This window comes from Hylaeus volcanicus, chromosome 6 (genome assembly GCF_026283585.1).
Source record: "Hylaeus volcanicus isolate JK05 chromosome 6, UHH_iyHylVolc1.0_haploid, whole genome shotgun sequence".
Classification (NCBI taxonomy): domain Eukaryota; kingdom Metazoa; phylum Arthropoda; class Insecta; order Hymenoptera; family Colletidae; genus Hylaeus; species Hylaeus volcanicus.
In genome coordinates this window covers 13,841,518-13,854,569 of record NC_071981.1, presented here as the reverse complement: position 1 = coordinate 13,854,569, position 13,052 = coordinate 13,841,518, and the positions used below count along the sequence as shown (strand labels likewise).

The 13,052-nt window shown below is 37.2% G+C and overlaps 3 protein-coding genes across 4 annotated transcripts in view; 1 reads left to right on the top strand and 2 right to left on the bottom strand.

Moving 5' to 3' along the window:
- Window positions 1–110: 110 nt before the first annotated feature.
- On the bottom strand, window positions 111–4,269 carry LOC128877856 (adenosylhomocysteinase). Its single transcript, XM_054125457.1, has 6 exons — window positions 4,106–4,269; window positions 3,222–3,412; window positions 1,791–2,132; window positions 1,256–1,471; window positions 945–1,171; window positions 111–769 (listed from the first exon to the last, which is right to left on the bottom strand). Exons 1-6 carry the CDS (start codon window positions 4,131–4,133, stop codon window positions 472–474), a joined length of 1,302 nt encoding a protein of 433 aa, XP_053981432.1. The 5' UTR covers window positions 4,134–4,269; the 3' UTR covers window positions 111–471.
- Window positions 4,270–4,527: 258 nt separating this feature from the next.
- LOC128877855 (tRNA (uracil-5-)-methyltransferase homolog A-like) lies at window positions 4,528–8,119 on the top strand. Of its 2 annotated transcripts, XR_008457311.1 has the most exons (9): window positions 4,528–5,639; window positions 5,729–5,887; window positions 5,999–6,194; window positions 6,274–6,401; window positions 6,475–6,725; window positions 6,794–7,025; window positions 7,123–7,315; window positions 7,507–7,815; window positions 7,919–8,119. XR_008457311.1 is itself a non-coding variant. In XM_054125456.1 (8 exons), exons 1-8 carry the CDS (start codon window positions 5,343–5,345, stop codon window positions 7,755–7,757), a joined length of 1,707 nt encoding a protein of 568 aa, XP_053981431.1. In that variant the 5' UTR covers window positions 4,530–5,342; the 3' UTR covers window positions 7,758–8,119. The 2 variants fall into 2 exon arrangements, 1 of the variants encoding a protein (XP_053981431.1); XM_054125456.1 differs by having other exon boundaries at window positions 4,530–5,639; window positions 7,507–8,119.
- Window positions 8,120–8,258: 139 nt separating this feature from the next.
- The window catches only part of LOC128877858 (uncharacterized), a 25,613-nt gene continuing 20,819 nt past the window's right edge, over window positions 8,259–13,052 (bottom strand). Inside the window, exons 2-3 of the mRNA XM_054125459.1 lie at window positions 9,496–9,678; window positions 8,259–9,171 (exon numbers count right to left, since the gene is read on the bottom strand). Of these exons, the coding sequence (XP_053981434.1) occupies window positions 9,085–9,171; window positions 9,496–9,678 (270 nt within the window). The 3' untranslated portion in view covers window positions 8,259–9,084. The remainder of the gene's footprint in view (window positions 9,172–9,495; window positions 9,679–13,052) is intronic.

The window sequence follows — 13,052 nt, the reverse complement described above, 5'->3', positions numbered from 1 at the left end:
GACGTACTTATTACCTTTATTAAAGGACTAACTTTCAATGGGGTAAAGTTTTCAGTTTTTCTAACGGAGTTCAGGCCTCTGATTTTCTCTGCCATTTGAATACACTGTGCTCGTGAATAAATTGAATTTATTTGAAAATGTTAATTACATAACTACCGGACGTATGTACAGAAAACTTTCGATGTTCAGAATAAAGTTAACAAATGAATCGACCGGAAAATCAAAAATGACAATTTACGAGTAAAACGCCGAATAGTGGTCTAACAAGCAATTCCGTTTATTTATTAACAAAAAAAATATATAAAAAAATTTTAGTCCGTTGTATTAAAATATAAATAAATGAAGTTGCGTGTTCGACCACTGTTTATCATTGTATTTTAAGTGTTTTTTTTTTTTGTAGAATTTAATTTGAATCACTATCGTTGCGTTTTTATAGAAGTACATAAAAAGCCTTTGGACATTTGACAATGTTTAATATCGATAATGATCAGCCTTGTAAGGTCCTTCCACAGGTACACCGAGGTATTTGGCCTGTTCTTCTGATAGTTTAGTTAGCTTGACGCCAAGATGATTCAAATGTAATGCTGCAACCTCTTCATCCAACTTCTTCGGCAACATATGAACGCCGATCGGATAGGATTCTGACTTTGTCCACAATTCTATTTGTGCCAACACTTGATTCGTGAAAGAATTGCTCATTACAAAACTTGAGTGTCCCGTCGCGCATCCAAGATTAACTAAACGACCCTCTGCGAGGAGTATGATGTGTCTGAAATGGGAGGACCGAAAACGTTAAAAAACCTGTTCATCTTCGATTTACAGCATCTGAACTTAACTAAAGGTAAGATGCTAAATTAATTTTAATCGATTCTTTCCGATTTCTTTCTTTCGAAATATATTTTCTGTAAGTAATGCAAGTTTTAATTATACATATAGCTGCCCACCTGCCATTCTTCAACTGATATCTATCTACTTGGGGCTTAATGTTGACTTTTTCAACTGCATTCTTCTCAAGCCAATTGACGTCTAACTCACAGTCGAAGTGACCGATATTGCAAACAATAGCATCCTCTGGCATATTCACAAAATGATGGCCTAATATAATGTCTTTGCATCCAGTAGTTGTGACATATATCTGTCCTTTGGTCGATGCTTCTTCCATTGTGGTTACCTAGGAAGTACATATACAAGTTCATCAACCTTCGTTGATGGGTTCTAAAATGTTGTCATTCCACTTTTATGTTTCAGTAATCACCTCGTATCCCTCCATAGCTGCTTGCAGCGCATTAATGGGATCAATTTCTGTGATTAGAACACGACCACCCAGTGCTCTGAGACTCTGCGCACAACCTTTACCAACATCTCCGTAACCAGCGACCACGCAGACTTTGCCAGCAATCATAACGTCCGTTGCTCGTTTAATACCATCGATTAACGATTCTCTGCATCCATACAGATTGTCGAACTTACTCTGCTCAATAAAAGACAATCTCGCTTCATTTAAAATCCTTAACTCAGCCGCGATTAGGGAATAGAGGAAGTTGAAACGAGGTGGTTGCAGGGATTCTTGTAAACTTCTAAATAGCTGATAATCTGTGTCGGTGTTTCTCAATCTCATCTTCCTACAGACCTCTTCACATTTACTGAATCAAATACAGGACATTGAATAGTGAAATATTGTATATAAAACCTCACAAAAATCCCTGCAGCAACCTATAAATTTCTAATTCTAGATCAAAGCATTTTCTCATTTCTTGAAACAAGGAACCAATTTCATAAACGCAACGGACCTTCGTTACTGAATCATTGACGTTGATCACAGGGACTTTGAGTTTTCCCTCTTTCATCATGCGATAGAGATTATGCACTCCCGTGGTGGTCTCCTCGGAAATGCCACGACATTCCTTTAAATATTCTGGAAACTTGGTGTGAACTAAGTTAGTCAGGTCACCACCATCATCAAGAATGAGATTCAAAGGTTTGCCATCTCTGAAGACAAGGGTTTGCTCTATGCACCAGATGTACTCCTCATCTGTTTCACCCTTCCATGCATATACAGGAACCCCCGTTTTTGCAATAGCTGCAGCCGCATGATCTTGTGTACTGAATATATTACACGATGACCATTGAACCTAGCAAATAAATAGCGTCGATGCCAATCACTGAAGAATTATTTTATAGTGAATAGCTTTTAGAGTGTGAGTATTAGATGAACAAATGTTTGTCTGGATATCGAAAGATATGTTGAAGAGAAGTTGCGTGGTACAGAAAGAATTCTTGTAAGAAAGTAAACATTTTTTAAATGAAATAATGTATTTCTTTTACACTTGATAATACAAGAAAACGATACTGTATCCTTTTAAAGCAGCATGTAGTATTAGAATAAAGTGATTATAGTGATATATGTATACGTGAAAACGTTGAAATGTTTGATTCAAACATAAATATCTTTATAATCGAAATTTTAATAATGATTCTAGGACCAAATTGTCTAAAATCACGGTAATCAAAATTGTTCACAGAAGTGTGGGTTTATTTCATTGAATATTTTAAAGACCAAAATATTCTCTATTACAATTTTTTGGAATTATAATGATAAATGGTAAGAGATTATTACTCAATGATAAGAATGCTATTCAATGCCAATGATAAGAAATGCATTTAATATGAATGCAAAGCAGTGTGAATAACAGGTCTAAGTATCATTGTAGTTCAATCTGAGCATATTCTTTTCCTAGTTTCAAATGCTATAAGTTCTGTTACAGTGGCGATCAGCATTGTGGATTTCGTCTTTTCTGATGTAATTTTTATCTGTATTTTGAAGAGATTTGAAAGCTATTCAATGTCTGATATAGATGTAGATGAATCTCGTGAGAAATGCGAGGTCATGATCCAAGAGATAAGTTTGCATACGTATGTAAACGCGTCATTCTTCTTTAACGTAAAGTTCGTTCTTCGTCAGCGTAACTGACTTTTCCTATGATGCAATACGATTTGAAGTAGAATACAATTCATAAATAACAGGAAGCATATCTAAAAAATTACTATTTCCAAATAAAAAAAAAATATATAGAGCTATTGAACATTGAAGAGATATAAATTCGATTAGTAACTAAATGGTTTTATATTAGTGTTATCTAGATCGTTCCCTGCTAATCAACTCCATTTTGGAGCCATGAGAGTTGTAAAAACAATTGCGAAATGAAAACGTTACAACTTACCTCGGCTCCAAGTTCGACAAGAGTTTCAATGAGAACCGCGGTTTGTACTGTCATGTGCAGACAACCGGCGATTCGTGCACCTTTTAAAATTTTTTCAGGACCGTATTTTTTCCTGACGGCCATCAACCCTGGCATTTCGTTTTCCGCCATGGTAATTTCTTTTCGGCCCCATTCCGCCAGAGACAAGTCGGCTGCGATGAAGAAAATTTCAATACATTATTAAATTTCACAATAATCGTTGTAATTTCGACTGCAATTGTTCAAATTTCTCTTTTCAACTTTGTTACGTATCGTACCGGTATCTTCGCGTATCTATAAATATTAGAGTAATCGAACACAAAGTATGCCACCCACGTTGAACTAGATTTTCCCGTTTAACAATTTATGTATTGATTTATTGCGACAGTGATTACGAGACTATAATTGTAGGATTAAAATTGACTTCCAGTAGTTTGCATAAAACGGAGTCGTCGATGTATTACGACATAATTTTCAAACATCACGTTGCTCCAGTACTCTATGTAACAGGAGATTTATTTATATTCCCTCCTCTTATCAGTTTTATTCTTGGAAGTACGAATATGCAACGAAGAAGGCCAATTAATCTAACAGACGTATGCCGCGTAGGTTAAACAGTGTGCCGACAGTACATTGTTTCTACAGATAAAAATTACATCTTTAATCTTTTTCAGATTAAATCCGCATTTAGAGGTACCTTTTCCTAACGACGTTTTATCAAATTTTTGTAACTCGATAGCTTTGAGTACTTCAAGCAATATTGTGCTTTAAATATCGCGAAAAGAGGTTACTAATTCTGTTCCAAAACAGCAATCACGTGTCTGATGAATATTAGTCCAAAATTCTTTTCTTAATATATGACTTACCAACTTTGAACGCGGGTTTGCTAGACATTCTTCTTAATTAGGAGACAATCGTTGTGTAAATATGAAGGTAGTCGTGGATTCAAATTACGGAACAAAAAATGCGAACTCACAAAACACGTTTCCATCCAACGAGTTGCGGTAAAACTGGGTAAAACTACGAACTACGCTCAGTCTTGTAAGATGCGAGGATTTCCGACTGCAGCGCTACCTGCGGTGGACTAAGGATCTCAGCTTATGATATCAACACTATAAAGCGCGGGAATAAATTGAATACTTATTTTAAGAGTGTTTTCACGATGAGGATCGTTTTATTGCAAATACAAAAAATAGTCACGGCATTAGAATCGTATGAACTACGTTTCTGTCAATGTTAGAGAAGATTTTCAATTATCACACGTTACAATATTATACAGCATCAATTAATGGGTATGCATGATATTTCGAAATTTAATATTTTTAAATTCTGATATATTGCCGTTTCATCTCGACAGGACAGACAAACTAATTTACAAAAGTGTTTCGTATTTCGGTAAAAGTCTTTGCTCTGTATAGATTAACAGTGACGTCAATTGGTATACTTTCAAATACTCATTTTCATATGAGTATCCTTCTTCTGTATGGAAGCTTTCAGAATTTCGTGGAGTTCATCAAAAGATGCAATGGACATTTAGAAATAATTAAAGAATTTCTTTAACGAAAAGATTATTTCTATTTAAAGAAAATAAACCTTTAAACGGCGATAACAAGTTCATAAAGTTTGGTTTCTCATTGATACCTAAATAGATGATCGTTTTATGTGATTTCGTTTCTTTATTTTCTTTCTCCTGGTTTTCAAAATAAGTATTATCATAATAGCACAGTGCGGAGATGACTGCGCAGCCTGTTTGCGCATTAAATAGCAGTACATTCTTCTAGCGTGAGCATTGTGATTGCGGCTTCCAACGTCTTGTACGCTAATCATAACCGCTAGACAATTTTCCTCCAGAAGTGATCGAATTATGGTTCTAGTACAGACAAAATTAATGTTTACATTTTTTCTTCTAAGAGTTTGTTGATTCCACTTTGAAAAACACTGAGGTTAGACCCTAACCTGATACAATTGACAACACGTGTTTTTGATAGACGGATGTATATATGAACACTTGCCTTAGTTAAAGTATTCTCATTCATTGTACATATTTAACATAGTTTGGTAGATGAACTACATTTGTAGTTATAGTAATAAAATTTGAAAACAATGACCACAAACGAAACCACTGTAACCGAGAAGAATCCTTACGCGTACCTCGACAGAGATGATTTCACGTCTGAAAAGTATAAAATCGAGGTACGCGGTTTGCCAAAATACTATGGAATAGCTGAATTGAAGAAGTTTCTGAACGAAAAGCTCGATTTGCAAGCACGCAAGGTGAAACCAGTGACAGTAGATGGCAGTGGATGGCTTTTCGTGTCGTTTAACAGCGAAGAGAGTCGTCAGAAAGCTATACAAACATTGAATGGGATTGTATGGAAAAACTGTGAGCTCAGAGCTCAGGTACATCTCTTTTTCTAGCTCTTATCAAATCGTAGTAATTAATTATGATGTACAAAAAACTATAGGTCTTCCTTGTCTGTGTAAAATAGAATGCAAAACCTGCAAAAGATCCATTTGTCAAACGAAGACTGCAAGAGGAAAGAACCAACAAGCGTTTAAAATTGGATGAGAATGATCTAAGTATATCTGAAGCAGATAAAGTCAAGTCAACTACTATTCCTCTGTGGAATACACCATACGAGAATCAAGTGAGATAATATGCTTTTAAGTTTATTTATTTACCAGTTTTGCAAATAAGTATGTTAGCAAGTTTAGAATGTAATGTTGCAATGTTTAATTTTCGCTTAATATATTTGTAGCTGGAGCTTAAACAGAAGGAAATGAGGTCTATTCTCAAAAATATTTGTAACAAAATGTCAATAGCGAGCAGAGATGACCTTGTAGATTGGTTAAACTACCAGAAAAATAAATATAAGGGATTGCCTTGTGAATTACTTCCTCTGCTTAGCACAGATAAAATCACAGAGTACAGGAATAAGTGTGAATTTACAGTTGGTAATTCTCTATTAAATACTTATTTTGTGAAATCATTTGAATCTTTGGCATTAAGAAACACAACATTAATGCAATATAGGTAGAAGTAATGATGGAGACAAAGTTACAGTAGGATTCAGATTATCCAGTTACGCGGCCGGTTCCACGGCAGTGGGGCCGATAGACGATCTATGTCACATCCCTATGAAAATGAGAACTGTAGCTAAAGTGAGTTTTCTAAATGACTTCTTTTAATTTAGTCGTTCCTCTAAATTCGTTTTTTGTATTAAGTAAATTTTAGGTACTAGAAGAATTTATAGAAAATTCTCAACTGAATCCTTTCCAACCAGTCGATCATAGCGGGTACTGGAGGCAAGTTACCGTCAGAACTAGTCTTTCCGGGAATCTGATGGTAATAGTGGGAATGCATCCTCAGGATTTGAGCTCGGAGAGGTTGGAAGAATTAAGATCCCAGCTCAAAGATTTCTTTGAGACAGGAAAGGGTGCAACGGCGGGCGTAACATCTTTATATTTTCAAACGATGAATAAAAAGTAATTGTAATTGATTTCCTAGAGAAATCTTATTGGGTCCTATCAGTTTCTTTGTTCTTTTTTAAAAGCGTCAACGGGGAGAACAGAGACAATTTGTATCACATCAGCGGAACAAAATACATAGAAGAGACACTACTAGGTATGAAATTTCGAGTGTCCCCGTTAGCGTTCTTCCAAGTGAACACGTTGGGTGCTGAGGTATTGTACAAAGCAGCAATTGATTTAGCAAAACCCACAAAGGACACTGCATTGCTCGATATTTGCTGTGGTACAGGGACAATTGGTCTCGTATTTTCAAAGGTACAGTTGACCTTGTGAGCGGTATATAAAATATAATTGTACATTCGATGTAGTAACCTGGATATGTAAAGTTCGAGGTTATTGATTCTTGTTTTAGCACTGTGGTGAGGTGTTCGGACTGGAGATGGTGGAGGATGCCATTAAAGACGCCCGGGAGAATGTTGTCGCGAATAACGTGACCAACTGTGAGTTTTTCGTCGGCAAAGCTGAGGACATCTTGTCACCGGTCATTCAGCGAACCACGAAGCCCGACATTATCGCTGTCGTGGACCCTCCGCGAGCCGGACTTCGTAAGATAAAATTAATAAAAATTTAATATTTAAGTCAGAGGGTTGTGCTCGACTTAAGAAATTAAGGACAAAATACAATATGTTATTTTTGGTTTTCATTATGATGAATTTACCATTTATTTTATTTCTGGAGAGTCCAATAAATTTTAATAATAATAATAATAATAATAATAATATTCCGATTATTCTAGATCAGCGAGCGTTGTTGACTCTGCGCAAGGCGAAAAAATTATCGAGACTGGTGTATGTATCCTGCGATCCTCGAGCTGCAGCGCGAAACCTGGTGGATCTGGCCAGACCCACCTCGAAGCAGTACATCGGGGAACCTTTGGTACCTGTGAAAGCTGTTGCTGTGGACATGTTTCCGTATACCAAGCACTGCGAATTAGTGCTGTGTCTGGAAAGGTTATCCATAGCAATGAAAGCATGCGACTCCACTTAGCGGTGAAAACCTTCGATAGGGCTTCATTTATACGTTGACTGCTATGTTAAATTAGCGCGTGAGTTCCATCAGAATATGCGTTTCTAAACTCTGTGTACCTATAACCTAATTACACGATTTATAGCAATTGGTCGTCGAATCCATGTCACTCAATGTTATAGGTTATCATGGGTTGTTATGGGGCTCAATGAATGGAAATAAAGTGTTAGTAAGCCTAGAATTTTTGTACCCTACATATGACAGTCGCAGCTTTGATCAGACAGTTCTCAAGAATTTATGTTGAATAAACTCATTTTCAATAAACCTGACGAGAAATTTAACGTGTTAATAAAGATCGAATAAAAGCAGCCATTTGTATACAACTAGCAATTTGAATCATCACTTTATTCAATATAATAATACTAAGACCAAAGATATATCGGATATCGTGAACGCAACGAAGTACGGAACGTCGATTACATTCGATCTCGTGTCAATCACGAGATTATATCCATGTGTACACAGTACCCTTGAAGTAACGGAAACAACGATTCGTGGGCGTGATAATGTAGTACCTTCCACGAGATGAATTTAGTTGAAAAGAGAGCTTGCCACGCGAGCAAAATTTTAAAGTTAATTACCCGCAATGTACTTCATTCTGTAGATCTAACCTTGATTACTTATATTTTTAAATTGTAAAATGATTCCTTGCTATTTATATACAAGTATCATACCGGTAGATATTTTGTTACATCTGCATGTATTCACGTGGTTGTTAGATACACTTATCGTCTCATGGAACGTACCCTTAGTACGACCGAATTACCTTCTACGCGAGTTGGTGAGAAATTTAGGAAACAGTGGATGGAAATCGATCAAGGATAGTATTTATCGATGAAGGATCGCTTGAATTTAGAACTAAATTGAACGACCATAGTAGGTTTCGTCTTGCTTGATACGCTTTGATTATGTATACACTTTTAATGGGTACTGGTATGCCGATCGCTTTATAAGTCAGGGAAACAAATATTTGACACAGTGATTCGTATATCCATTGCTCTCCCAGTCGTCGATGCTTGTAAGGGAAGAAAAGAGCGTTAGAGAGGTAGACGAAGAGGAGTTAGGGCAAGTGGGTAATCCCGACTCGTAAGGAAAGGTAGAATCATCAAGTTGGAATTAGGGCCTAGTTTGTCTTGGCTTCGCGATTTATTTGTTTGTGTTCAGATCGGATAAAGCACGCGAGGAATTCTCGATCACGTTGCGACTGGCAGAGCTGGGCGAGGCGATACGAAGTCGTCGAGTCGGGTTTCGAAGTCGAGGCTGAGGCTGGTTACACGCCTGCTCGTTATCACTTTCTCTTGAAGCACGTCACAGCGTTGAAGTAGCAACGCCAGTAAACCCGTCCTTTCGATTGTCCGCGTCGCTGAAGGTCCATCTGAAGCAAACAAATGTTTACGCTTACACCTGTTATGTGTATACATTCGATTAGAGTGACCAAAGTGTAGCAAAGCTGCAATGATATTAACTATTCGCGTTATAATTATTTCTTTAGTTTGTCCCTCGTCATCTTTGATTTCATTGTTTTTGCTTTGATATCTCATCTTAGGTAGAAAGTAATTGCTTGGAATTATTTATGTTTGTTTAAAGTATAATACATTTTAACGTATTTGATACATTTTAACTAATTTGATTTATTAACTGTACGAAGCATTAGACGGAGGTGACCTCATAGCGCAAAGGTAATAAAATGTGACGCAACCTTGACGGTTTCCTCGTCTGCCGATGGGACAATTTGCGAGTCGCTGGATGGCAGATGAGGTCCCGAAGATCTCCCGAAGGATCTAACGCTACCAAGTTCTCCTCTGTCTTGGTTATCGACAACCTTCTGCAGCGCGACCATTAGTCGATCAAGCAGGAGGGCCGCCCTCTTCGGCACTACCACCTGCAAAAGAAGAAGGTTTGTCAAGAGTCAAGTTCCAACTTGTGCAATATCCACGAGTCTGGTTTGTCAAGATTAAGTCTTTTGACACCTTCCATGTACACGAAGAATAAACAAAATTGAAAGTGGTGGAGGACATGAAAATTTTATATTCTTACAAACTGGTGCAAGTGGTTGGGGTAAATTATTGAAAAACGTAGTCACTAATGCTAAAACGAATATTTTTTAGAAATCACTCTAATCTGCTAACGAAGATCTCAAGAATGGCGTTTTAGCAAGCTCAGCACGTGTTTTCAGATCCAAACCTTGAATGAATTAACGTAATTTTACTATACGCTGAAAGAGACTAATAATAACAGCGTCCAGAAGGCGAGTTACGCTATTCAGAAGCGCGTTAATAACACGCACGCAGGATTTACGCGATAATTGATTGAATGGCACGAAGCTGCGTACACCGTAATATATATGTACATCCACGGTTGCATGCAGGCTGGGCCCATTATTATCTTGCTCGTTTCCATTGGTCTCTCGCTCTCTTGCCATCCCATATTTAATGCTCGCGCCAATTAAAATTAATTAGACACGTGGATAATTGCTACGGAATTTTAACTGCTGTGAATCCTCGACTGCGATACCAGCTTTCTCGTATGTGTTCCGCGAGACACCATCAGATGTCGCAACTCATCCTTTTACAATAGTTTTAATCTGTTACAAAATGAATCCTTCTCAGGAATTTATTATAATAATCAACTAATTTAAGACCCAGTGATTGCAATTTAGCAGAATTGCAAGCTAGAATTGAAATAATTTAATCGCCTCCACGTGAATGATTTTATTTCAAATAAAATGTGAATCATAGTTTGTAGGATAGTTCCTGAAGAAGGTCTAGAACTTATTAATAGTAATAATTAAAAGGACGGGAGTACAGGTTGTTCTCGACTTCTTTAAACTTGCGTTTAAATCGTCTCGTTAATTTTCCTTCTGGAACAGGATCCACTGCAGCAATCAGATCGCTTTTTTATAAATATCTTTTTGTATAAAACATGCATTTACTAGTTGAAAATTGTTTGATCGGTTCGATTGCAAAATTCAGGTAACACCATTCCGTATACACGAGGCACGGCTAGTTTTCCGAGGACAGCAATGTTACTTGGATAATCTAACGAGCCGTTTACCGAAGCATTCCACTCGATTATCCCATCGTAGCTCAGGGCTCCACGAAAGTTATGAACTCGACGTGGATCTAATTACCGCGTTCATTAACCGTGCACGGTACAAATTAGCCAGCCAAGTTGCCCGACTGCGTATTACTTAGACTCCTCCTCGATAGAAAGTGATTTCCTTCTCACCACTGTCTCCAATTCTTTCGTTGAAGTTTTGACTTTTGCTCATTTTTCACAAGCATGACGATCGATAATAGCGCGTTACTCAAGACATTTGTGTTTACGGAATTTACAATTCGACGGAGCGCGCAAATGAAATTTCGGTTACGCGACAAGTTGTGTTTATAGCCAACTGAATGTCTCATAGACGACGCTTTGCGCTACTTGGTATTCGAGCGATGCAAATCGACCGCGCGAATTCTCGAAAAGCAGCTCGCGTTCATCCCCTAATTGCATCAAGCGCGTCGACCGAAGGCCGAAAGCATCGATGGAAACAAGGGATGGCGATTGTTCTCGATCAAGGCTGCGCTTAATTGCGACATTCAGACACGGACGACCCTCAACGAATTTGCATATAATATAACTATCTAAGAAATAAGATCAATACGTATACGAAAGATAGAAATATTAATTGGTATCGCGACTAGGATGGCTGCATTTCTTGTACCCGAGGAGAAGACAGTATTCCTCCACTAGGGGAGACGATTCGATTTGTCTTTGATTCTAATTATAATTATAATAACAGCAGTCCTTTAAAAGTTTGCAACTATTATAATTTATTAATTGCATAAACGTTTATAGGTTTCGTAACTTCCAAAGATTTCTTAAGGCGTAAATTTCCTTGTTTGATCAACTTGTTAAGGAAAACTAGATGGATAAAGAATTTTAAATAAAACGTGACTTGTTGATTCAAAGGAAAACAATTTTTCTGAGGTTTTCGTTGCCACGTTCTCTTCTTTATGCTTGACAGTATCGTCAAGTAATCTCGAATATTTCCTTGATCGAGGTATCCTTTTCACGCCAGTTTCCTTTGGGACAAGAATACCGGTCATCCATTTAGAAGCGACGGGTCGCACGATGCCTTATATTTATTATGCCACAGGATTTGACGCGTGTGATAGGCAAATTGAGGCAAAACGAACCGCGTTCGTCCCGTGATAACATTCTAAGTCGACTTGATTCATCGACTACAGCGTCTCGGGGATTATTGTTTAGAGTATCAAAGTACGCTCCAAGGAGAAGTTTGAAAATCGCGCAAAGTTGAGAAACACACGGGTTTATTAAATATTGCACGTTTAATGGGGACGATTTTCTTAATCTGAATCTCTATTAAAAAAAAGAAAATCAACAGAAAAAAGGGCATAATGTATCTACGGAGTTTTATAATTAAATTACTATTCAAAATTAATATCACTATCACTGCAATGGACGAGTTCTTGTTTATTAAACACGCGCGTAATAATCGGACTCTAATGTAGATGTAAATATGTCATTTAAATAAAATACGCGAAATATTGGTTACACGCATCAGGTTTCTCCCCCGAAATGCTGTGACAGATATTTCATGGAAATGTGGTCATTGAATTCATAACGCATTATCCATGTACCTACCAGGTGTTTGTATAAATGTGCTCGGGGCTGCTGACAGTTTCCATTTCGTAGCACTAGTGTCCGAATTACACGTTTCGAGATACATTCTCGAAACGGAATAATGCATACTTAATAATTTATTGTTAATAATATCGAGTATCGCATATACGACTCTTTCACTCCTCGTAAAGTGGATAGAATTCTTGTTATTATCTGATTCATTATTGTTCCTTAAAAATTTGGATTTGAATGTAAAAAATGAGATTAATATAAAAAAAAGTATGAAACTGCCCCCTTAATGGACGAGCTAGATTATAAAAATCGGAGGAATTCAAGCTATGTGGGCATTAACGCTAGGTTTAAGCTCTTCAGACCGTTCACGGGACGTTCCTTTATAATTCAACACCGCGGTCGAATTTGGCTCGACATTTAACGAAGCCGCCCACGCATTCTCTTCTGAAAAAGCATCAAGCTAATGTGATGACGTCGTCGACGACTAATAATTAAAGCAATACTTAATATTAGCATCGCTAGAAATTGATCCCGTCGTCGTTCACTTATATGCGTTTATATTCGTTTATATTTGTTTATATGTCAATTCATATTCGTTATAATTCGGTTGTA